General features: G+C 45.5%; 1 protein-coding gene across 3 annotated transcripts in view; it reads right to left on the bottom strand.

Annotated features, from left to right (window-relative positions):
* The window catches only part of CCNI (cyclin I), a 344,582-nt gene that overhangs the window by 153,035 nt on the left and 164,666 nt on the right, over positions 1 to 26,881 (bottom strand). The window contains exon 1 of one of the 3 annotated variants that reach the window (XM_069236822.1): positions 22,133 to 22,242. The exons of the other annotated variants lie outside the window; for them this stretch is intronic. Within the exon in view, the coding sequence (XP_069092923.1) occupies positions 22,133 to 22,135 (3 nt within the window). The 5' untranslated portion in view covers positions 22,136 to 22,242. Of the gene's footprint in view, positions 1 to 22,132; positions 22,243 to 26,881 lie in introns of those variants that run through there. 3 annotated transcript variants of the gene reach the window in all.

Raw genomic sequence — 26,881 nt, 5'->3', positions numbered from 1 at the left:
ACTGCCGCCAGCACCAGCGTCCGCCAGCAGAGCACCGCCAGGCCGTATTATTCTCATAATACGGCGGTGGCGGCGGTCTACTGGTGTGGCGCTGCTGCTGGCAGCATTGCCACCTTACCGCCATCCGCCGGCATGGCCACAGCCAGATTTCCGCCATCCTTCTGGTGGAAATCCAGCTGTGGTCATAATCTGGCAGAAGGCTGGTAGCCGCGGCGATGGTCTTTTGGTGGTCGTTGCCTCGGCGGAGGGCGTTTTTTACCGCCGGGGTCTTAATGACCCCCTATATATATGTGTGTGTGTATATATATATATATACACACACACACACACACACACACACCCACGCACACACACACCTACACACACCCACACACACTAATAATCAGGAATTGGTGCAAGAAACAACAAACATTGTTAAGAATTAGTGAAAAATAGTTAAGACCCTAAGGGAGGACAAATCTATATAGTAAAATAGTGGAATGCGAAGTGAAGTCCCCCATCCAAGGATATGGAGTCGTTAGAGGGAACCAGGAGGACAGAGGTAAGTACTAACCAGAAGACTTGGAATGTGCAAGGACAGGACCAGACCAGAAGAAACCAAAGGTGGATTCTGGAAGAAGACCTGCAAAAGAAGGGGACAGAGTCCAGTCCACGACGGAGTGTCCTTTAGGCGGAGGAGCCACTACCCACCCTTCTGTGGATGAAGATCCGAGTTTACGAGGGAAGAGGACTAGCTGTGGAGCCCAGGAGCTGAAGAGAAGTCCTTGGAGCGGTGCAGATGGTGTCCCACGTCAGTCACAGGGTCGCAGTTGGTCAGTGGTTAGGAGTACTACCATCAAGCCTTGGCAAATTCAAGAGCCAAAGGTAGAGTTGCAAGGCTGAAGAGGACCAGGAAGGTCCAGGAGACTCGACCCTTGGAGGGGGGTCCAGGCTGACCCTCAGCAGTTGGGAGAGCCAGCAGAAGCAGTTGCAGCCCCCACAGGCAACCCGCTGGCAGCAGGCACAGTAAGTTGCAATGAGGCCCAATCAGCACACTTGGAGGAGTCCCATGTCGCTGGAGCAGAAGAGAGGCTTTGTTCTTGGCAGGATGAAGCGCTGGAGGCCGGGGCTACTCGGAGCCTGAAGACACCTTGGAGCAGGAGACAACAAGCCTTGGTTGCTCTAAGAGTTGCGTTGCATAGAGGTACTGTCCTGCAAGGAGAGGCAAGGGTTGACCGTCTCCAAAGTTGGACAGCGGGCAGAAAGGACCAAAGGGGACCACTCCAGACAACCACCTGTGATGCAGGATCCCCGCAGTTCCAAAGGAGAGCAGATTTACGCTGCTGGTCGTCGCTGCTGTAGGTGCCTGCAGATGCACGGGAGTGACTCCTTCACTCCAAGGGAGATTCCTTCTTGCTTCTTGGTGCAGGCGGAAGTATCGCAGACCCCAGAGGGTGCACAGCTGAGGAAATGTTGCAGTTGCTGGAAGGAGCCAGAGAAACTATGTTGCAAGGCAAGGTAATCTCTGTAGTTGCAGTCTTGTCGGTTTCTGGAGAGTCCAGTTGTGGTTTCAGTGGCCAGAAGTAGAAGTAAATGATGCGGAGGAGTCCTGGGTATCGAATCTGGGGACCCACCTGCAAGGGAGTCCCTAAATAGCCCTAAAAGGGGGTTTGGTCACCTTGCACAGTGACCACCTATCAGGAGGAGCCTCTGATGTGTCCTACCTCTGTACATCTTGGTTTTAAGATGGCAGGATCAAGTGGTCACCTGGAGGAGCTCTGGCCACCATCCCTGGGTTGGTGATGAACAGGGGAGAGGTCACTCCCTTTTCCATTGTCCAGTTTCGCGCCAGAGCAAGGAGCAGGGGTCCCTGGACTGGAGCAAACTGGTTTATGCAAGGAGGGCACCAAATGTGCCCTTCAAAGCAAACTGGTGGCTTGGGAAGCTACCCCTCCCAAGCCTTGTAACATCTATTTCCAAGGGAGAGGGTGTTGCCTTCCTCTCCCACAGGAAATCCTTTGTTCTGCCTTCCTCTGCTTGAGCTGGTCAAGCAGCAGTAGGGCAGAAACTTGCCTGAGGGGTGGCAGCAGCGTAGGAGACTAGTAGGGGGTCATCTAAGGCGCTCCCAGAGTGCAAGGGATCATACAACCAATATTGGCAACAGTATTGGGGTATGATTCCAACATGTTTAATATCAAACATGCCCAGGTTTGGAGTTACCATTATGTAACTGGACACAGGTAGTGTCCGGTACACAGGTAAATTGGTTTAACCGCACTTATTAAGTCCAGTGCAATGGAACTGGAGTTTATAGGGGCACCTTGGCTCGTGCAGGAGCTCCCTCACAGACAGAGACCTGCACCCTGCCCTTTGGGCTGGAAGGACCTACCGTAGGTGTGGCTTACAGTGATCTTGGGCAGTGACCTTTGGTGAAAGGATGCATGCACCTTTTCACGCTGGCTGCAATGTCAGGCCTGCAGACACATTTGGCATGGGCTCCAATGGGTGGCATAAAACATGCTGCAGCCCATAGTGGACCCCTGGTGTCCCACTGCCCTGGGTACACTGATAGCAGGCAAAACGCGGGGGTAACTATGCCAAAAAGAGGGTTCTTTCCTTCAACCACTCCCTCAAAGCTTTCCACGACCCCACTTGCCCAGCTTGTTGCAGTACCACATGGAAGTGGTGTTGTCCATGAACATCTGCACTACCTTCCCTTTCAGAGAGGTAAGAAATGCTTTCACTGCTAGTTTGATCGCCTGGAGCTCCAACAGGATGTTGAGTCCGGACTCTGCCGGAGACCAGATGTCTCTGATCTCTGCCTCTCCCAGGTGGTCACCCCATCCCAGGAGTGGCGCATCTGTCCCTACTGTCAAATCTGGATGGAACAGGGCTCTGCCTCTGACCTAATCACGGATTGTTAGCCACCACTTCAGATCTCGTGCAGTTCCCTCCGAGATCTAGACCATGACAGAAATGTTCCCTTGGTGCTGCACCCACTGGAACATCAGGTCCCACTGCGGAGCCCACATATGCCCCCTGTCATGTGTCACCAGCAGGAGGCAATGAGGCGCGGGGGAGCCTCAGAGTCATTCTCACGGAAATCAAGGATAGAGACTGACACATCTGTATCATAGTTTGAATATTCTGGACTCGCCGCACATAGGATAAACCCGAAACTGCACTGAGTCCAGAAAAAGGGAGCGTCTGAGAGGGAGTCAGGTGTGACTTCGGCACGTGTATAGTGAACCCAAGCGAGTGCAGGAGGTCTGCCACAGTCTGGAGGTGGGAGACGACAGCCTGAGGCGAGCCTGCCTTCAGCAGCCAGTCTTTGAGGTAGGCGAAGGCTGAAAATCCTGATCTGCGCAGATGAGCTGCGACCACTGCCATCACAAAGTGAGCATTTTGAACTTCTTCTTGAGAAAAAGATTGAAGGACTAAAGGTGTAGGATGGGGCGGAGGCCCTTGTCCTTTTTGGGTACCAGAAAGTAGCAGGAATAGCAACCACGACCTACTTCTGGCACAAGAACCCTTCTCTATGGCTCACAAGGCCAAGAGAGACGTAACTTCCTCTCGGAGAATTGACAAGTGATCCTCCGTCAACAGATTGTAAGATGGTGGCATGGATGGAGGGGTAGTCTAGAAAGGGAGGGAGTAGCTTCTTCAGACAATCTGCAAAACCCACCTGCCTGAATGGACTGCCAGCGGAGCAGGTGTTGGCAAATTCTGCCTCAGACTGGTCCCTGGTGGGGTATCATAAAGGGGAAGGAGGAGGGGGGATTTGGGAGGGGAGGACTGGCCAGACTGCAGACTCTCTGATCCACAAGGGCAGTGGATCCCACTCCCCAGCCGTGCAGAGGCTTAATGGGTGGAGGGGAACAGACGTGGCTGGGCGCCCTTCCGAAGTCAAGCACAAAGTCTGCATTCTCTCTCTGAACAGACGGGTGCCATTAAATGGCACGTCCATAAGGTTAGCTTGGATATCCCCCAAAAAGCAAGGCATCCTCAAATAGGCGTTGCGTGGTGCCTCAAGGCCACTGTTAAAGCAACCACTCTGCTGAGTAAGTCAGTCATGTCTAGTCCACATTGGATTGTGAACTTTGCTGCAACTCTCCCAAAATCAACTGCTTGGCAAAGTACAGCCTGGGCCTCTTCGAGGACCTGTGGCAGCACTTGCACAACAGTATCCCACAATGTGTGGGAATAATGGCCCAAAAGGCATGCGGTATTCACGGACCGCAATGCCAGGCCGGTGGAAGAAAACAACTTCTTCCCAAGTGTGTCCAGTCTCTTCGATTTCCTATCAGGGGGTGCGGAAGGGAATGCACCCTGGGAGGTGGAGGCTTGGATGAACAAGCTCTCAGGGGTGGTGCGTTGCATCAGGAAACCTGGGTCAAATGGTGCAGGACAATGGTGGCGGGCAATTGTCCTGTTTACTGGAGCCCCTTTGCTGAGTTTAGACCAGATACCCAGTAGGACAGCTGTAAGGGTTTCCTTAAAGGGGAGCAGGGGTTCAGAGGAAGAAGTCCTAGGCTGAAGCACCTCTGTCAAAAGGTTAGTCCTGACTGCCACCGAAGGAAGCTCGAGGTCCAGAGCCTCGCCCGCTTTCCACACCACCATTTAATATGAAGCTCCATGACCGATCCCGAGACCTTCCTCTTGACAGAGATCGGGAGTTACGAGAAGCTGAGTGCTGGGCCGCCATCAGTTTAGGAACCGCTCCCTCAAAGCCTTTGGATTCATGGCCCGGCACTCAGAGCACAAATTGGGTTGTGGTCGCGCTCCAGCCACCAAAGGCACAGATCTGTCACTGACTTCATCTGATGGCGGGATACGCAGTGCTTGAACCCAGTCTTACTTGAAGACATCACTCACTGCACCAGAAGTAAAAACACTCAAAAAATGCTTTGACAAAAGTCTAAAAAAAAGACAAGTAAAAAAAGTGACTGAAGGGTAGCTCTTTCTTCAGATCAGCACTGGCTGGCGCAGAAAGAAAAGAACTGACGTCTTAACATCGCAAAAACTTACAACATAAGCTGTGGTCGTGCAAGAGAGCAAAAAAGCACTTTTTTCATAAATGGGAGTAAACTGCAAAGTACAAATACATTTATCTATTTAGGGATTCATTTCTCCTCTAAAATGGAATGGAAGTGCCATTTGGAGATCTATCTTTCTAACATGATTAGAAATATTGAAGGTTTAACCAGGTTTGCCTCTCAGCTAGGTACCAAACCCATTGTAGAGCTACTAACCCTCTACAATGCTAAAACTATTTCTGCTGCAGTATATGGTGCGGGGATATAGAGCATGGGGGACACTGCCATTCTCGAAAAAAATAGAAACCACATTTCTAAGGAGGTTGTTAGCTGAACCCAGTTCTATGCAGGAATCTATTGTTCAATGAGAAGTGGGAGCTTACTTTCTATCAGGTAACCAAGAAAGCAAACTGCTTTTAGTACGGCGATCTGTATGGTTCAAACAAGAGACTGCGTTCATCAGATCAATCATTAAGGACTGTATGGGCCTAGGTAAGATGAATACAATCCCCTGGCTAAAGCATATAAAACAGGCACTGTTGGAACTGGGGCATTGGATACACCATGAGAACATCACTAGTTAGTCTGAAAGAGATCTAAAGGAGTAAGTGTCCAGGGTCTGTCGTGAGAAAAGGGCCCAAACAGATCTCCAAAAGGTGTCAGCAAGTCTTTATACCGTACTGGATGACCAGCCCAGTTGTAAGTCGTATCTCACGACAATCAATAATGTTCAGCATAGACACAACTCACTTTTTCCTTCTTAAGTTTCATAGTATGACCGCATTTCTAAGAAATGAAGGGTGGGGGAACCATAACTGGGAAATGTCCTTGTGATAATCGTCGGAGCAGTCAACCCAGCACTTAGGGCTTTTTCTAAGTTTTATTTACCCTTCAGGAAATTAATCTCTCTTTTTACAAGAAAGAATTATTCATCATCATGTAGCTTTTAAGTATATGTACGACCTAAAGTATGTGAGTGCGTGTAAAGGGTTGCTTTGTTTCTTTCCAAGGTGGTCCGTATCAGCGATTCGTTTGACTCGAAGAATGAAATTAGTTAATGTGCCCTATGAACCTATTACGTGACTCAGAGTCTGTTCTGTTATGTATTACGTTTGGTGTTTTATTAGTTATATTTTAACTATTTTATATTTAATCTAGCTATTATATTTATACACAATTTTATGAACTGGTGCCATTTTGTGAGATGGATGTTTGTACTCATCTTTTTAATGTACTGACATGATACTTTTATGGTTTATTCAATATGAGGTGAAGTTCTGAAACAAAATGAGAGAGGTTAAAACTTCTTCTCAAGATGCACAATTAATTTTCACTTTCAGACTATTTCTTGCTCCCCCAAGCAGAGCACCCACGAGTGGGAAAGATGTGGATCCCAGCTTGTGGTCTTTCAATCATTTCCAAGTTGAAATAACATAACAGATGGGACTGGGGGAGGCAGGGAAGTACGGCACCTGGGTGTTTGGTCAAGACGCAGGCCCCAACTTCTTGCTACCTTCTAGGAGGCTTGGGAGAACGGAGGGTGGTGGGAGAAATGGGCGTGTATGCTTACTTCCGTCATACTTGCAGTCAGTTGACATTGTGGCTATACAGAAGTCGGACTCACTGGCATCCAACTGTGGATCCCTCCATCCCACCTCCCTTCTAAACAAAGAGGTGAAGATCAGGGCCAAAACCCTAGAATAGCATTTAAACTGCTAAAAGTGGTGGGATCTCTTATCCTTCTCAGTCAGCATTTATGCCTCATCAAGCCACAATATCCTGAGAGTCCACAACACGCTGGCCCTATCAACCAGACTAGATGGAGACCACACACTGCTTCAGATTGATTTCCACAAGGCCTTCAACTCAGTGGGACAGGAATAACGTTTTTGTCTGTTTGCCAAAATGAACTTCGGTCCCCATTTCCTTAGCTTTGTGAAAACTGCTTTATACGTTGTTGTCTGCAAGAGTTTCCATAGGAGGGACCATCACTGAACCCTTTCTGAATGAAAGGGGAAGGACATAGGAATACTCATAGACACCCTTGCCATTTGCATTCACCATCAAACCGCCAGTGGACTGGCTCAGGGTAGACACACAGTTCAGAGGATTTTAATAGGTGCCAGAAGTGGAAGACAGGGTTTCTCTATATGCTGACCAAGTCCTTATTTTCCTGGGAGACATGTTGCAGTCCGGCCCCCACTTTAGACAGATCTTGTGGATTTTTTAGAACGTCTCTGGTCTTCAGGTGAACTAAGCATCGTTATTGGTGTTTCTTGTAGGCACCAATCATCCCGGTGCACCCCAGGTGACTGAACTGCGTATCGTCTGACGGGCTTCACTACCTAGGAGTATATGTGACCAAGAATCCTCAGAGGGCTTGGGACCAGGACTTTTAGCCACAATTAGAAAGAATAATGAAAGATTTCGGATTCTGGACCTCTTTCCGGTTGTTGTTCCTAGGTAGGTCAGCCATCTTTAAGAAGGTGGCGCTCTCGCGCTTGCTTTACCAATTGCAAAACTATTCCTATCCCATTCTGAAGGCCTTCTTTACCCACCTCAATGCACTGTTGCAAAGCTTCCTATGAAATCACAGTCCTCCTAGAACTGCATTGTAAAAATTGTTTAAATCCACCTTTGAAGGTGGAATAGCAATGCCGGACACTGAGTCTTATTACAAAGCCTCACAGCTGGTGATTTTAAATGACTCGTGGTTTGGTGGGTTTTCCAACCTAACCTACACTTTTGAAGAGTAGGCGCTAAATGGAATGCAACTATCACACCTCTTTTATGGTGCCGCCCACCCGCAATGCCTCCCACCGGAGCCACAAGTGGTGTTTAGAGTGGCACGCTCAAGTCCCTTGGCTAGTCACGCTACCTGACCCGAGAGACTCCCTTATGGTCTGGCATGTGGCTTAGACAAGTAGCAACGCTGTTGAGCTTTTGGTGCATGGGACATGATTGCTATATCTAAATTGGGAGTTTTGGTCAACCAGGCCACAGTTCTTGATCTGCGGGAAGAATTCAATTATTCACCACACTGTTTTACCACTACATGCAGATCAGACACACACTTGTCCCTATATCTCAGACTTAGATGACATTCCAGAGCACTGCCCGGTAGAGGCCATAGTCTTGCTGACATCTCTTAAGAAACATCAAATTTACCTGTTTAAAAATCTCTTGTGGTCAAAACTCCAGACTCCTTTGTCCAACTGCATTGCATGGGCATTAGACCTGGGCACGCATGATGAAGTCAACTGAAGGGAAACCCTGTAATTCCCTCAGGAAGCTGCTATAGCATCTCAATTGCACGCCACCCAATGAAAATACCTTTACTGGTTTATATCACAAGGATGCAGGTGGGGCAAATGGGGCAATACGCTTACAAACAGGTCTGTCATGCTCACTGCCCATTTGTGACTTTTTTCACAATGTGTGGGACTGCATAGTCCTGGTACCCTTCTGGGAAGGGGTATGGATAACCCTGGAGGGGATCCTGGGATGGAATCTCTCGAGAAATCCCAGGCTTGCTGTGCTCCTTATTTCCGATAACACTGATGGAAATAGATACAAGCTGGCTTATTGTGGCTAGGTATGATTGTTGCCATAAGAGACATTGCCAAGGCATGGATGGATTTGGTGTCACCCACGCTGGATGAGTGGAGACATGGGCTGGATCGTTGTCTCAGCTTAGAACGGCCCAGTTACATGGCCCAGGTCTGCCTCAGAAACACAGGACAATTTGCAACGACAAGGCTCAGGGGTCCATCTTGAGCCATGTGAGGCGAGACCCTGGGCATTGGATAGGAACGTACAAATGCTGGATATCCCCGTGGGGCCATGGGAAGCCATGAGGGAAGGACTCTGGGCAGAGTGGCACTTTAGGGTACCCAGATAATTGCCCAAGGGGGGCACTTGGCTGTACTGTACTCCGATATTCAATTGTATAGCATACCATATGAAAAACAATTAAAATTGTTAAAAAAAAAAAAAAAAAGTCATCCAGACCACAAAAGTATCTTCTGAAGACTAAATGCAGATCGCACATGCATGTAAAAACAAACAATTTGAAACAAGATTTCAGGGAAGACTAAAACCACAAAATCAAGCCTGGCGCACACTGGGGCGTGATGAAATCTAGTGTTTGCAGCACCATCAAACAAATCTTCAAGAATGAAAGAGACAAGAAACATATAGAACGATTGCTACTACAAACAGTCAAAGGGTGCACGCAAAGCTCAACTCTTTAAACTAGGATTGCAACAAGCTTATTAGATAAGACTGAGTTCATCTACAAAAGGTCAGGCTTCTGTGACATGAATCAGTGCAGAAATCTACTGCCATACTACTTGAAAAATCAGAAAAGCAGCCTCTTTATAAATGTAAATCCCTCTACCGCCTCACCGCCGCTGGGGAAAAGTCACCAAAGACCAACTGACCAGCACACTCGCCAAATACCCACCACCCGAACCCACCGACCCGAGCACCGCCGCCATAAACCTCCATCAATGGATCCTCAACTGCGCCAACACCTTAGCCCCACTCAAGAAACCCACCGCCAACCAAGAAAAGAAAAAAACAGCCTGGTTCACAGACGAACTGACCACCTCCAAACGCACCTGCCAGAAACTCAAGAAGAAATGGATCCTCAAGCGCACACCCGACAACCTTGCTACCCTCAAGGACGCCAACCGTGAACACCACCAACGGATCCGACTCGCCAAGCGCGCCCACTTCACAGAACGCCTCAACAACAACGCCCACGACTGCAAAGAACTCTTCTGCATCGTGAAGGAACTCTCCAACCCTAACGCCAACGTCAACGACGTCCCTCCCTCCCAGAAACTCTGCTACGATCTCTCCACCTTCTTCCACCAGAAAATCGCAGCCATCCACGACAGCTTCAACACCGCACCTCCGCCAGACCCCACCCCCGACGACTCCTCCCACACCTGCCGCCTCACCACCTGGACCCAAGTAGACGACGCCGAAACCCTAACAACCATGAATTCCATCCACTCAGGCTCTCCCACGGACCCGTGCCCACATCACGTATTCAACAAAGCCGACGCCACCATCGCCCCCAAACTCCGCAAGATCATCAACCTCTCCTTCAACACCGCCACCTTCCCGGACAGCTGGAAGCACGCAGAAATCCAACCCCTCCTCAAGAAACCCAAGGCTGACCCCAACGATCTCAAAAACTTCCGACCGATCTCTCTCCTCCCTTTTCCAGCGAAGGTCATCGAGAAGATCGTCAACGCCCAGCTCGCCCACTTCCTAGAAGACAACTCCATCCTAGACCCCACACAATCTGGGTTCAGACGAAACCACAGCACTGAGACCGCACTCCTCGCCGCCACAGATGACATCAGACAACAAATGGACAACGGCGAAACCTCAGCCCTCATCCTCCTCGACCTATCAGCCGCTTTCGACACAGTCTGCCACCGCACCCTGCTAACCCGTCTCCACGAAGCCGGCATCCAAGACAAAGCCCTCAACTGGATCTCATCCTTCCTCTCTGACAGAACCCAGAGAGTCCGACTCTCACCCTTCCGCTCCAAAGCCACCAACCTCATCTGCGGCGTCCCCCAAGGCTCCTCTCTTAGCCCAACGTTGTTCAACGTCTACATGGCCCCCCTCGCACAACTGGTCCGTCATCACAACCTCAGCATCATCTCCTACGCCGACGACACCCAGCTCGTCCTCTCCCTGACCAAAGATCCGCTCACCGCCAAAACCAACCTCCACGAGGGACTAAAATCCATCGCCGAGTGGATGAACAACAGCCGCCTGAAGCTCAACTCCGACAAAACGGAAGTCCTCATCCTCGGACGCACCCCCTCGGCCTGGAACGACTCCTGGTGGCCCACCGCCCTCGGACCCCCACCCACCCCAGCCAGCCACGCACGAAACCTCGGCTTCGTCCTCGACTCTGCTCTCACCATGTCCAAACAGATCAACGCCGTCTCCTCTTCTTGTTTCAACACCCTCCGCATGCTCCGCAGGATCTTCAAGTGGATTCCAACAGGAACCAGGAAGACGGTAACTCAAGCCCTCGTCAGTAGCAGACTTGACTATGGCAACGCACTCTACACAGGCATCCCAACAAAAGACATCAAACGACTCCAACGCATACAGAACGCATCCGCCCGCCTGATCCTCGACATACCCCGCCGATGTCACATCTCCCCCCACCTGAAGGACCTCCACTGGCTCCCTGTGGATAAAAGGATCACCTTCAAACTCCTCACCCACGCACACAAGGCACTACACAACACCGGACCAACCTACCTGAACACCAGACTCAACTTCTACGTCCCCACACGTCAACTCCGCTCTGCCAACCTCGCCCTCGTCCCCCGAATCCAGCGCAAGACCTCTGGCGGCAGATCCTTCTCCTTCCTCGCCGCCAAGACCTGGAACTCTCTCCCCACCTCACTACGCCAGACCCAGGTTCTCCTCACCTTCAGGAGACTCCTCAAGACATGGCTCTTTGAACGCTAGCAGCACCCCCCCAGCGCCTCGAAACCCTGTCGGGCACATAGCGCGCTTTATAAATTCACTGATTGATTAAATAGATTTAAACATTATGAACATTTTAACAGACAAATTTAAGCAGAGAACGGAAACAACTTTTTCGAACAACTTCACATCCTCTTCCACATACAAGTCAAACATTCCATCGTTATTTCTTGACATCCCTGAAGTTTCAGAATAATAAAAATCAATATTAACCACTTGGGTCCCACAGACAAGATGGACAATCCTTGGTATTGCCTTTTGCATGCTAAAGTTATGTACAACAAGTCCTGGTACCAAGTACCCAGGTAACATGAAAAGATGACACTAGTGACCATGTGATGTCCACACTGACTTCACATTGTGGGTACTTCAATAACATAGTGCTGGGGGACTCCAGGCAACATAAATCCCTAAGGATGAGGAAGGAGGTGGAGAAGGAGGTGAGACCCTCCCATTGCACCAGTGCAATGATGTCTCCGTCATTCATCCCGTGTGCGGCACTTCAAGGATGCTGTTGCTGAGAGACTACAGGCCCCATAATCCCTAAGAGACGAAAAAAGGAGGGGGGCGGGAGGAGGCAGACCCCATCCTATTGCTCCAGAATTATACAGGTCTGTCATTCATTCTGCTGCACAAACTTCAAGGACGCTGTTGATGGTGGGTCCAAAGCCCCATAGTCTCTTAAGCACAAGGAAGAAGGAGTGGGGGGGAGGCCCCATCCCACTGCACCAGAGCCATACAGGTCAGTCCTTCATCCTATTGCACAGGACATGCGTTTGCCATGCTAGGGTGAAGCCCGGGCTAAAGGCGGACCTTTGCCTGTCAAAGCCAGGGAATGGTCAATCTCCTTCCCCTTAGTTTTGTTTTTTAATTATTTAAGTTTTACTGATGAACGTTTGAGAAGTCTCAGGTACTCTGATGATTACTGGGGTTGAGCTTGGACACTGACCAGAATTGTGCACAAACTGCTGCAATGGCAATATGCCACTGCTATTCTAGGAGGGCTCTTAACCTTTTCTCATTCTTTTTTAATTGCATTTTCTATTTATCTTTTCTTCTGTGGAGGTATTTGGCCCGCTGTTGCAATATTATTGTATGGTGTGTTGTAAAATTGGTAATGGAAGGATGTAGGAAGCCTCCTAGGTCTAATAACAGCAAAAAAAGAAGCAGGCATGCTGCTGAAAATTGTACATTCAACACAATTGACAATTTGATTGAAGGACAACCCGTTTTGATTAAAAAAGACACATCCAAAGGGGTTATAAAAGTTGGCAACAAGATACCTAGGATCTTTGAAAAACAAATATATAACAAAGGGGTCAGTCAAGTATATTCCATTGCCAAACTCAGTAGAGAAACATTCTCCTTGCACTGCCTGTCCAACAGCAATTAGACCTCGCAAACAAGTAACAAAAAGAGCTCATTTAAAGTCAGATGCTGTTCGCACATATAGATTTGCAATCCTTTCACACTTTGAACGCCAGACGATAATGGAGCGAGATTTGCCATCCTCCTAGAGACACATACAAACCAGGGAAGCCAGCTGTTGATTCACTGTATTAATCACGCAGCGACACGCCTCAGTTGGTAACATTACTAAACAAGTATTTGCTTGAGTTAGAACTATTGGTGTTGTAAATTCATAACTGGACTTTTCTTGCCATATAAATTGGTCAACCCTGCTTCATAGTTTGGTCTTTTCCTGCCACATAATTCCAATGGCCCTGCATATAACTAAAACACTTCCATTCACCTTCCTCCTCTATCTGCAGCGCAAAATGAAAATGTTGCCATTTAGCATTATAAATTAAATCTGCCATGCTACTTTTTAAAACTTCCAACAGAATGATTATCTTCCAGCATTCATTTCAAAACATAAAGGGAATGATACTTATGTGTATTTGATTTCAAACCCTAAAGCAGTAGCCAGTAAGATGACTAAAGAACGATGAAAAAAACATCAAAAGGTTAAAACAAAATAGTTTCAGAGTAGGTTGTGGGTTGATGGTGGAAAGAACATCTTGACAGCTGTGCACGGAAGCCACTAACCTGAGGTGTCATACTCTGAAGCGATGTTGCAGGCAGAAGCTTGTAGCTGTCTGGAATGCAGACGTTAGCAGGCCTGTCACTAAGTTTACTTAACATGTCTGTTTCAGAGCAGAATTGCAGCCGCTGAAGACGTACTCGGGCTCTGAGAACAGCGATTTGCAAAGAGATAAAGACTGTACTTAGGATACTGCTATTTTAGCCAGCACACAAACTTGCATGCCATCTCCTCATGTGACCTAAAAAGACACAGCAAGGCCTGTTTTTTATTCACAACAAACGTGGTTTAATTTCAAACGGAAATATTTTCCACAAACTGTGGTGTCTAAAATCACATGTTCAGAATCACATGGATTTACATCACTCGCTATATCTAGTAATACACCAAACTGGGTGCCTTTTGCTGGATGTGTCTACCTTAAAAGCGCGACCTGCAAGTGTGAGTGCAGTTTTGTGCAAGAACTGTGGCCATGTGACATAGGACGCTCACGCGTGCGAAGTCTTAGTTCCCTACTGTTAAACAACAACAGCTTTGAGCAAGTACTTAAATTAAAAAATGGAGGACGTAAGCAAAGCGCAACGTGCCGCGCTGTCACAATGAAACGAACTGGAATGCCTCATGCGCGCCACGGAAACAAGGAACAACAGGGAGAAGGTGTGGCACAACAGCTAGAGCTGCCGCCTTTGGAACTGAGGACCAGGGTTCGAGTCACGGCATTGGCTCAACATCACTTAATCTTGCCGTGCCTACAAAAAATGAATAATGTCCTTCTGTAATGCAGCTGGTACTTATGTAAAGCCTCCAATATCTTCGGGTGGAGTTTGGGCTACTTAGCAAACAAGTAATTAAATAAACACACCGGGCAAGCATGCTCGGTAAACAAACTCCAAACCAAGCAAGGGTGCAGATCGAGGAAAAGCAAATGTGACTAAGATAACAGCCTTGTGTACAGCAAGCTAAACTGAGAGCAATAATGCTCTGTATTGAAAAGGGGGAGCAGGAAACAAAGAGAAAAAAAGTCTCCCAAAGAACAGATGAACCGATAAAGCTTAATTATAAAGTAGTTGGTCCCTGCTCCCAAAGGAAGAAGGAGGAACAAATAGACATGACTGACCACGAGCAAGTTAGGATTTTTAAATGACACAGACATGAACAAATGAAATGGCTTTAAGCCCACAGTACAAGTATACTTAAAAGTATACAAGAGACCGTACACGTACGTTCGACCTAAAAAGGGAAATCAAGTCATGATGAAGTTATTTGATTTGAAAGATACTACTAAGATTAAAGGAGGGAATTACCAAAGAAACTGCACATATAAATATTAGGCGAGATACAAATTAAGTCTTCCCTTTACCCATTAAGAAGAACTCAAAAGAGGGTTGATAACTTTATTCAAGACGTGGAAAATTGTGATAATAACTAAGGGGGGGAACAAACGTCAGTTTTATTCTGAGATCACATGTCATTGTGAGAACTCTATCCAAAGTTCACTTAGAGAAGAATGTTCCTTTCTCCATGAGAAATCCACATTCGAGTCTGCATACAGTCACCAAAAGCCCCCTGGAGTGAATAGCAATGGTCCACTTCATACTCATGTGAAGAGACTTTCAATTAATCTACAAGATTATGCTTTCCAGGTCATTCATTTAAACCACACAAGAGAGTGCCTGAGCCTAAGAGTTAGGCAGGAAATTAAAAGGGTGTTTTAATGACAGGAGTTCCAAAACTTTGATTAGGTGCCCATGAGGATCAATCTTCATTGAACCACTGATCTGGAGCCCATACATTAATAAATGTTCTAAAGTCATAGCAGCTGGTGCGCCAGTACAAGATTCCTGGATGGGCGCTGAAGTAATTCCCATTCATAAAAAAGGCTGTTATATCTCACCAAGGAATTATCGCCCCACTAATCTTATTGATCATTTAAAAAACATTTTCTGTAAACAGGTCTTGGACAAGCTGAATTTACAATTAAGAGGAAATCAGGGCCATCTGGATGTTGCATTTGTAGATGTGTGAGCTGCATTTTCTCTAGTCCCAAGATCTAAGTTATGGGAAGTACTCTACGATAAAGGTATTGCCTGCAACCAATTAGTAATTATGCAACTATATTCTAACAGTTATGCAAAAGTCAAGTGGGGAAATCAATGGAGTGCTAACTCAAAGAACTGCAATGAAGTGAGGTGTATGACAGGGCGGTATGCTAGCATCCAAACCTTTTTCTCTTTTTGTCAATTTGTGTATTGACTTCCTTTCGGATTGTATAAATGATTCACCCCTACTTGCTGGACAAAGTGCCAGTATTATTGTTCACAGATGACATCCTGTTAATTTTGAAAACACCTATGGGCCTGCAGGTCTTATTGGAAAGACTTGGGTCTTTTTGCTTAGCACACAGCCTTAAAATAAATTAAGTGACAACAAAATTCATGGCCTTCTAATCTAACAAATCTTTCTGGTGTGCAATTTATATTTAAGACACAGCTCATGAGAAGGTTCCAGATTTTAATTATTTGTGCATTAGAATAACAAAGTCATCCTCCATGGTCTCCTCAAGCTGTCAAAAGTCATTTAGCGTTAAATCATACAGAAGCAGCGATTCTTAAACTTAAACTTAAAAAGCGATACATCCCATATCACCAGTTGTGGACATTTGCAAAGCTTAAGCTCTTGCATGGCTCGAAGTTTTGGGGCTACTGCAACTTGGACTCACTGACAAAATGTAAAAACAAGTTTATTAAACCATTACTCAAATTACCAGAGTGCATCTGTATTGCCTTTGCAGAATGTTTGTGCTTCAAAGACTTCTGAATTCCTAGCAAATCTGAAACCCCTTAAGTTTTGGACAACGCAAGAATAGGAATTTCTAGAAATACGCTAAATGATGTCAAGCAAAGTTCTAATGTCTTTATGATACCTTGGATGAACTATGTTAGAACCTGGCAATAAATCTTGAGTTTAAAGTGATTATTGGTGGTTTCTTGTTATGATTCCCACTAACGGCCAAAGAATCATAAAACATAAATATCGTGAATATGTTTATTTGGATTACATCAGGAGTCCTTTAGGACACGCTTGCTATATAAAATGTAGACTTGGCACATTGCCACAAGCTGCATATAGTTGCAGGTAGTTTGATTATAAATTCCAGTAGTGTTTATCATAATGCAAGGTTCAAAGAGATTGTTCCTCTATTTCGTGTTATGGGACTGAATTGCAAAAACAACAAGGTAATGAATGGACTGCTTTAATTATTCTCAGCCACTGGGAATCGCTCGGGGCTGCTTTCCAATCCATCATTTTTCACCCACCATTCCACCCCAGTTTGGAACCAGCCAAATGCACATCAATCTTGACCATGCTCCCCATGCCAACAGTCAAACCCGATCTGGCAGGCCCTGTCCTCCTTGAACATGTCAGGGGCTCCGGCATTATTGGGTTGTCTCTCAAATGTACGTTGGAAACTACTTATTACGTTGTGTTTTTTGTTTCAACATTTTTACAATCAATGTGGTTCTGAAATATGATAGCAGTCCCTTTGAATTAGTACTGTAAACATTCTCCCTCCTTTTATGAATGTTTCTTTTGTGATATACAATTAAATTATCTATGCAATTTGTACTTTAGATATGTATTATTTTGTAGTACTATGATTTTTTAAGTAGACTGATGGATTATGTAATCCGATCTACCAATGTATCGAAATTGTACTGACTCTACATTGCTGAGTTGGGCTATTCCTGTCTGATGAAATATACTCACCCACACATATGTGGAAGCATATTTATAAGGAGAACAATGGGAATGCAGGAGGGTAGGACTTTTGTTTTGGGAATACAATTCCACAGTTTTCAGCCAGATAAATCTGAGGCAGTGACCCTGGATTCCCCTGGATCTATAATTTTCAGGGTCTCCTGCAAGATAACTGAGCAATTTTTTTTTAAAAGCACAGTGTTCATGTTTGGGTAGGAAAAAGCACAGCCTTTAAATAAGGCACCTCATCCTGAATTCCCCTAGGGTTCTAGTTTTCAAAAATTCCCAGGGTTGAGGGAGTTCCCTAAGCACCATCCAACCCGATCCAAATACGCCAGTCATACTCATCACAAAAAATCTTTTGGAAAAGGAAGTGCAAAGACCATTCTGAGGTTGCATTTCTGGCCATTTCTTGTCTGGGAGTAATTAATGTTTGGGTATTATTCCTTCAGTCAATTTATATTGATAGCGCCAAAATTGTATGTCTATCTGACAAATGACAACGGGCGAGAAAGCATCTTATCAATTAGTGGAAATGACATAAAATAAATGAATGGCAACATCTTATGAGCTATGACAACCCTTATAGGTGTACAAATAACTCCTCATCCTGATTTAAATTCTTTCCCGTTGTCATTTGTCAGATAGACATACAATTTTGGCGCTATCAATATAAATTGACTGAAGGAATAATACCCAAACATTAATTTTCATACATCAGAGGTGCAGGATTTAGTGAGGGCCTTGTTTGAAAGAAACTTTGGGGATTGTGCTATTGTAGGTAACATGCAATACATGAATATGAATCCAATGTGAATATAAATGAAAAACTAATGAGGGCCCCTATATTTTGTTAACACACCTCAGAAATTGTTTTGAAGTCTCCATTAGTCGCTGAAACAAGATTTTATGACATATATTTAAAAATAATTTGATTCAATGAAATGCTATAAACTACATATACCAGAATGCAATGTGGAACTTAGAGAAAAACACCTTGGATTGTAGTTAAAACACTGTTATAATTTGGTAAATATGTATATAGAAAAACATTTAATTTTTCTTTGTTAAAGTGTATATATTTAGTGATGTTATGGAGTAACCCTTGATAAGTGGTGTAACTTGAGTATTTTTTCTGTTACTTTGGAGTACTTTATTTAAAGCGCCGAAATTAGCACACAGGAAACACCTGTGAACAAGGTCCGGTGAGACCGAAACGCGTCAGGGGATTCCTGTTTGTTTGTTTATGATCTCACTAATGTATTAAAAGTTAAGGTATTTTTGGCACAACGACAGAGTGCGGTTTTCTCTTGCTAAAACAGAAAGAGAATCTTGTTTTCTGGATATATATATATATATATATATATATATATATATATTTCTCCTCCTATTCAGGCCTTCATGGCCTGTTGCCTGCCAATTTCATACCCTCCCCCCCCACACCCCCACTTAATCCATTTCCCTCTTACCGGGTGGGTGGCCACTGTCTTGTGCATAAACCTATGCACCAAGTATACTTACTTCACAGACCCCATGGAAGAGTGCAGGGATTATTACGAGGAGGAGAAGAACGTCCAGTACTTCCTGATCACAGAAGAATTCTGTAACGCAGTAGACTCCTCCATAATTAGAGCAGTCTCAGACGCAGTGGCCCCTCTGGAGAAGAAGCACATGGATATGGCACAATAGTGCCTGAAACCCCTTGCGCTGAGGGAAGACCTTCCTGGCCCTTCGGCCCCAGAACCTCCAGAGCCGGCTTCTGCCCCCCACTCTGAGAACCTGCACAAATGCCGACAAGACTCAGCGGTGGACCTTGGTGCTTTTGCCAAGCTGAAGGAGTTTCCAGAGTCCAACCCCTATACTCCCCGGGACCTGCCCAACGCCACTGGCCTTCTGACTTCTGCCTTTGAGTCTGTTGTGGGCACAGGGACTGCCACAGACTGGATTTTGGCGTAAGATATAGAAGGGAACTAGGATTACCATAGTAAACCTCCCTCCAAACCCCACACCAACACACAGACCTCATAACCCAAGTTTAGTGTGGCTGAAAACTTCAGCCATCTAGAAAATGCCAAAGTGAATAGGGTTAGCGACAGTGAACTTTCCCCCAATGGTTGGTACAACCCACTATCTTCTGCCAAGCATAAATGTGGTACTGCCAGGCTCCCATTTCAGACCACTCCTGCTCCTGAAGAAGATTAGAAGAAAACAGAAACCCCTGGGAGAAGGGTGCGGCAACAGGAACCTGTTCCAGCAGCACCAACAGCGCATAAAAGCGCTTCTGTCTACCCTCAGCGTGGGGCATTTTGAAGGGGACTCGGTGTCCCAGGAGCTCCTGAGAGAAGGGGGCGGCGACAGGAATTTGCTCCAGCAACACCAACAGCGCATAAAAGTGCTTCTGCCTTACCGCAGTGCGGGACGCGCCAGGGCAAAGCCCAGGCCAAGGGCGGGCCCGTCTGCGCCCGTCAGAGACCGCCTGAGGCCAGGCCGGGCCATCCCTCTTGGTCTTAACGTGGGGACTAGTCATTAATTCTCCCAGACACTACTACCTTTTCAAATACAAGTTACGTTATGGGAAACCATAGGGCAAAAGTGAGTCCTGCAGCGGGTGCAACTTTATCCAAAATCCCCAAAATTCACAAACTTCCTCAAAATCTCTCGAATTGTGTAACAAACGAAACTGACTCATTAATTGAAGAAGTAGAGTCTATATTGAAGGGGAAAGGGAAGCGAACCACTAAGGGGTTGAGAAGTGGCTCACTCTCACCCTTTTTTACACCTAGATTGCCAAACAAGGGAGATATTGCCTGCAAGAAAGACGTCTTGGCAGGTTTGTTGTTAACAGGGGAATCTGGTGAATCTAATGCAGAGGCTAGTAAAAGTAGCACCCCACATAGTAATGCTGACAGCATCCCAACATGTAGTGTAATTGTCCACGAAATTCCTTGTAAAAATGGTTTTTTACCACTGGAGACTCTTGACCAATCGACAGGATCTAGTAAACGTGACTAGACTGTGGAAATATCTAGCCACCAGCCTAATGGAGTGTTCACCCAGGAAGAAGTGGTTAATGTTATTAATGGCTTTAAAAAAGAGAGGTAACAGAGCTTAAACAAATGATGATGGAGGCACTCAATCTCCTCCGAGCCATTGCAATGAAAAGGGATACTGAAAGTACTCAAAGAGAAGGCCTATCTCTACATAACATCGTAGGGCAGAGGAATACGACAAGCGAGGGCTCTCTTAGGCCAGCTGTCAGAACGAGAGTAGCCTTGGCAAGTTCCAAAAATCATCATAGGACATCTGGTCAAAAGAGCTCCTTGACATTGACCCGGCCGCGTGTTCCTATGGCATAGGATTCGAGCACTGTGCAGCCCTCTACTAAAAACCTTAATAGAGCTTATCCAATTTACTTGTGTGAAGTACCTCCTTACCTCCTAATGTACGGGAAGACAGCTTGTCGCTGAAAAATAAAGTCATGCATTGGATAAGACATGTTAGGCAATATGGTTCTATTGTACATTCAGATATAGTTTCTGCCAAGCATTATACAGAGAAATCAGTGTGTAAGGATACTATCGAACTAATGCTTGTTAGTCCCATGTTGGTAAAAGGTTTGATATCTGTGGAGATGCATAATCCTTTAAGAAATGGTTTAAATGTTGTTTTCAAAAGTTCTTGGCCTGACCGAGGCACTGTGGGTAGTGGGGTCTCTACTACCACGAGCACAGAAACTGGGATCCAAATCCATCTGCGGAGGTGTATTCTATGACTGCTCGGAGGGAGTGCGTAAACTCAAATGGAGAAGAGAACAATGCAAGCAGATAATCTCTCAGACATAGACTGACTGCATTTATCATCTGCCCCTGCAAATCACAACTTACATGGAATATAGCTGGCATACGCAATAAGATTGATGATGCGGAGTGGGGGCAGTTTATCGATAGCTTTAAGATTTTCTTATTTCAGGAAACGTGGGCCACCTCAAATATTAACAGGCAAGGGTTTACCTCATTTTGCAAGAAGGCTACTCCATCTGCAGATGGGAGAGCAGGTGGGGCCTTATTACCTGGGTAAAAATCTCCCAGGTGGGTGAAATTAAAGAAATCCATGTAGACTCAGCCGATATATTGGCGGTTTTAATCAAGCTGCATCAGGGTCCCCAGCTTCTGTGTGTCAATATATATAATAGACCGGTTCTCCAAGTCTAATTACTAATTCTATTAGTATGCTTAGAGCTCTTGTCTCGAAATGTCTTCCCTCACATTTTGTTATTGTAGCTGGAGATTTTAAGGTGCCCTAGAACCTAACTCCCTCTTTTCTGAGCTAACGCAGGTAGAGGACGCTATATGGGGAATTCCAGCTCCGTTAATAGTAAAAAAAAACTGCCAAAATCAAGTGCAAGGGCGCAGCAGGTCGTTGAATTTATGATAATACATGGACTTCGGCCAGGAAATGGGCACTTTCCTTCAGACACCCCATCAAATCCAACATTTTTCAGATATGGCAGTCATATTGATCTTGTGCTCACTGACGTAAGGATCTGGCATGAAATCAAAGAGCTTAGGGTGGGAGAACAACACTGTAGTGATCACTCATCTATTTTGGTTGTGTTTGATAGGTGGTTTTCTGCAAAAAAAAAAAAAAAAAAAAAGACATTCAGCAGAAGCATGAAGATATGCTCCCCATAGTGGTGAGAGAGAACAACCGTCCCATAAAATGGGAGACGTTTATAAATTCAAATGAATCAGTGGCTAAAATTCACAATTTAGTCTCCACTTACCATCTAGCCGCTGTTTCTAGTACACACACCGGATCAGATTATGGCCACTCAGGCTGAATTCTTCTAATCCTTGAAAAAGCTATTTGTCAGAGCCAGCAAAGGACACAAACAGCTGAAAATAGGCAAATGCAATAGATGGTTTAATAAAGTGTGTAAAAGGCCAAGTGCAGACTCTTGGAGGCAATCAAACAAAAAGACAGATCAATGATCATTTTGGCGAGGCAAGAGTATTCCACTGCAATTAGGACTAGTAAAACTAAATGGGAGGAGGCAACTTGGTAGGAACTGTTAGTAGCAGCTAAGGAAAGTAACCCTAAGCAATTTTGGCCGTTGGTAGCCCAAAGGGGGCGAAAAGAGAATCCTAGACCTGGTTGTCATATACCACCTGATGACTGGACGGGTTATTTTACTGAACTCTATAGGCAGGGGTTTGTGCCCCAAATTGGCACAGGGAGAGCAAGGGTGATTGATAACACTTAGGTAGGCAGACTCACACCGTTTACATTAAGAGAAACAGAGATAGCCATTAAGGCCCAAAAATCGGGAAAGGGGCCTGACCCAGATGATATTCCATCTGATTTCTTCAAATCTGATCTCAAATTCAGGGGCCCCTATATGAATAGCATGTCCAATGCTGTTCTGACAGGTAGCAACCCCCCTGCTCCTGGAAAGGTGCAATAATTGTCCCAATTTACAAAAAAGGGGATAGGTCAGTCCCGGGCAATTATAGACCAATAAGCTTGCTTGACAATTTGCAGAAAATATTTTCTTACCATGTTTTGGGTAGGCTAGAGGAATAGATAGTGGAAAACGACGCCTTAAGTCACATACAGACGGGCTTAGGTGGAAAACAAGTACAGTAGACCTGGTCTTCCGCTTTCTTACAATTAAATGAAAGACAGTGGACCTGGATGCTGGGAGACTCTTTGTTGCCTTTGTGGACCTTAAGTCTGATTTTGACCTGGTTCCTGACTCAAAATTATGGGAGATTTTAGGTAGGGCTGGAGTCCCGGGTTCCTTGTTAAAACTGACCCAGGAATTATATTCCGAGAGTTAGAGTAAGGTGGGGACCAAACGGGGAACTTACGGGAGAGTTCCCACTACAGAAAGGGGTTAGACAGGGTTGTGTGTTGGCTCCCACGCTCTTTTTACTTTTTATGAACACGTGTATACCCTATTTATATGACTGTGATAATGATGCCCCAAAGCTGGGTGGGGTAAAAACCCTGTGCTTATTGTTTGCGGATGATACTCTATTGTTAACACAAACTGCCTCTGGATTAGCGAGGCTCCTTGATAAATTCTCAGGATTTTGTAGGGAGAACGGCTTACAAATAAATGCTACCAAGACCAAATATAAGGTTTTTGGTGATATAAAATATAGAGTGAAGAAAACAATATCCCTAGATTGTAAAATTCTAGAAAGTGTCTCTAATTTTGATTATTTGGGAGTTAGGCTGGAGGATTCCCATAAATGGTCAGCCCAACTGTCAATGTGTACCATGTCCCTGAAGCAAAAGGCAGGGAGTATTTTAAGATTTGCGGGCATATCTTTTAGTTTTTTTATTACTCCAGCGATGGAACTATATAAAAGTCAAGCCAGACAGGGAGCCCTGTATGGTGCAGAGTTATGGGGTCATGGCAGATTGCAGGACCTAAAAGGGCGAATTTTTTTTTTTTTAAAGAACTTGCTGAAGATCCCGCGAGCTCTCTTACATTGCCTATTCGAATGGATCTGAATTTATATTCCATTGCAGATATAGCAGCTATGAGGCCATTGCAGTATTGGATTAGATTACGGGCCATAGAAACTTTAGATCCGTATAGAGCATGGCTCAGGGCGATGTTGGCTGCTCCATAAATTGAAAATATCCCATGGTGTAGATACGTGAAAAACACTTTTTTTAAACTTGGGTAAGGTCTGTACTGGTCTGATCCTCTTCACCTTCCAAAGAATGCTATACAGACTTTGAAGGATGTCTATTGGACTAATTTGCAAGTAGCAGAGTTGGCATTGGCTCCGTCTGCCAGTATGACAGACAGATTTTTATCAGCTAAGTGCCATTACGAATTTAAGCACTATTTGGATATAATTACATCTTCCATAGCATGAGCACTTTATATTAGATTTAGAATTGGATATTTACTGTTACACACCCTTACTTTTAGATGGAAGCAAACTGAAGGTCAACTAGATTTATGCTCGATGGGTTGCAAGACCAAAGAGAACATTGCCCAGGTTCTATTCTTCTGTCCAGCGTAGAAAAAACAGATGACACGTTGGATAAGACCACTCTGCAAAATCCTGTGTATTAGGGATCGTCATTCGGCCCTTTGGATTTGCAGATCAAGTACGCATAGGACTGTGGCCTATGCGCAGGCAAAGTTCTTAGAGGCAATTTGGCATACTAGAAACAAATCTTTGAGTATTAATGAACGAGTTACTTACCTTCGGTAACGACTTTTCTGGTGGATACATTAGCTACCTGTGGATTCCTCACCTAATCAATACTCCCATTGCGACAGCATTCGACGGAAATCTTCTTCCTAGCTTCTGCACGTCGACGAGGACGTCACATTTGCCCACGCAACGCCGTCTGATGTCATACAGGCAATAAGAGGTCCTCGCCGACGTGCCGACGTCAGTACCAACATTTTTTACGTGCCTGAGAATAATAATCCATTGAGATGAAAGAACAATAGCAATATTTAATGACATTGCAAACAACACATCATTGTGAGAAGTCGGTCTACTAATTTTTTTTTTTTTTTATTTTACTTTTTTAAAACAAGTAAATAAATATATAAACTATATATAAAAATATATATATATATATATATATATATATATATATATACACACACATATATACATAACCTATACCAATCCTCAAAACCAAGAGGAGCACACTCAAAAATTACTTGGTTAGACCAAACAGGCAACGGGGAGGCGGGTGGGACCGTGAGGAATCCACAGGTAGCTAATGTATCCACCAGAAAAGTCGTTACCGAAGGTAAGTAACTCGTTCTTCTGATGGGTACAACTACCTGTGGATTCCTCACCTAATGAATAGAGTCCCAAAGCAGTACCGCACTCGGTGGTGGGTGCCTGAATGGTCAAACCAAGAAATCCTGCAGCACTGACCGTGCAAAATGGCCGTCCCTTCTGACCTCAGAGTCCAAACAGTAATGTTTTGCAAAAGTGTGAAGGGACGACCAAGTTGCGGCCTTGCAGATGTCGACCACAGGAACACCTCTGGCCAAGGCCGAAGTGGCCGACTTAGCTCTGGTGGAATGAGCTCTAATACCATCAGGAGGATCCTTCTTTGCTAAAGAGTAACACATTTTAATACAAAGAACAACCCACCTGGAGAGTGTTCTCTTGTGGACTGCCTTTCCTCTCCTCTTTCCCACGTAACCGATGAAAAGCTGATCCTCCAGCCTGAAATCCTTTGTCCTGTCTATGTAAAAGCTTAGCGCCCTCTTTGGGTCCAAGCGGTGTAGTCTCTCTTCTTCCTTTCAAGGATGAGGCGGAGGATAAAACGTGGACAGAGTAATTGTCTGGGTCAAATGAAAGGGTGAAACAACCTTCTGAAGGAAAGCAGCCTTGGTCAACACCACCTTATCCCCATAAAAAGTTGTATAAGGGGGTTTTACCGATAAAGCCTGCAACTCACTCACTCTCCTTGCAGAAGTTATAGCAACCAGGAAAACTGTTTTAAGAACTAACAATCTTAAGGGGCAAGAATGCATAGGCTCAAAAGGGGACCCCATAAGGAAAGTTAGGACCAAGGACAAATCCCATTGAGGCATAACGAAAGGATTTGGAGGAAATTTATTCATAAGGCCCTTAAAGAATCTAAGTAGTATAGGAGATTTAAATAACGAAGGCTGGTCTGGAAGACAAATGGAGGCTGACAAAGCAGACTAGTAACCCTTAACAGTAGCCACTGCACAACCCCTCTGTGCTAAAGACAAAGCAAAAGACAAATGAGCACGTAAGGGATCAATCTGTCTCTCTCCACACCATACCACAAATTTAGACCACCTATTAGCGTAGATAGATTTAGTGGAGTGTCGCCTGGCCGCTAAGATAACATCCACTACATCAGACGGGAGAGATAAGGAACTCAGGTTGCCCCGCTCAATCTCCAGGCATGAAGGTGCAGATTCTGGAGGTTGGGGTGTAAAACCTGCCCCTGCGACTGCGAGAGGAGGTCTGCCCTGAGAGGGAGACGGAGCGGAGGGCACAGTGAGAGTTGGAGAAGGTCGGAATACCACACCCTCCTTTCCCAATCCGGAGCAATTAAGATTACCTGGGCCCGGTCTTGGCGAATTTTCCTCAACACTCGAGGAATCAAGGGTAAAGCAACTGGTCGCACCAGGTCCTCTGAAACGCGTCCCCCAACGCTCCTTGCACCGGATACTGGAGGCTCCAGAATAACGGGCAGTGCGAGTTCTCCCGGGTGGCAAACAGATCTATCCGAGGAAACCCCCACATCTGGAAGATTAAACGGACTTGATCTGGATGGAGACGCCACTCGTGGTCGGCCAAGAAATGGCAACTGAGATTGTCCGCACGTACATTCAAGACTCCAGCCAGATGATTTGCTACCAAGCAAATCTGATGGTCCTTTGCCCAGGACCATAGTCAAAGAGCTTCTCTGCAGAGAATGTACGACCCCACTCCTCCCTGTTTGTTTATATACCACATCGCTGTAGTATTGTCCGTCAGGACCTGAACCGACT

The sequence above is a fragment of the Pleurodeles waltl genome, chromosome 1_2 (assembly GCF_031143425.1).
Source record: "Pleurodeles waltl isolate 20211129_DDA chromosome 1_2, aPleWal1.hap1.20221129, whole genome shotgun sequence".
Lineage (NCBI taxonomy): Eukaryota > Metazoa > Chordata > Amphibia > Caudata > Salamandridae > Pleurodeles > Pleurodeles waltl.
The sequence above is the reverse complement of the archived record's forward strand: the minus strand, read 5'-3'. Positions and strand labels throughout refer to the sequence as shown.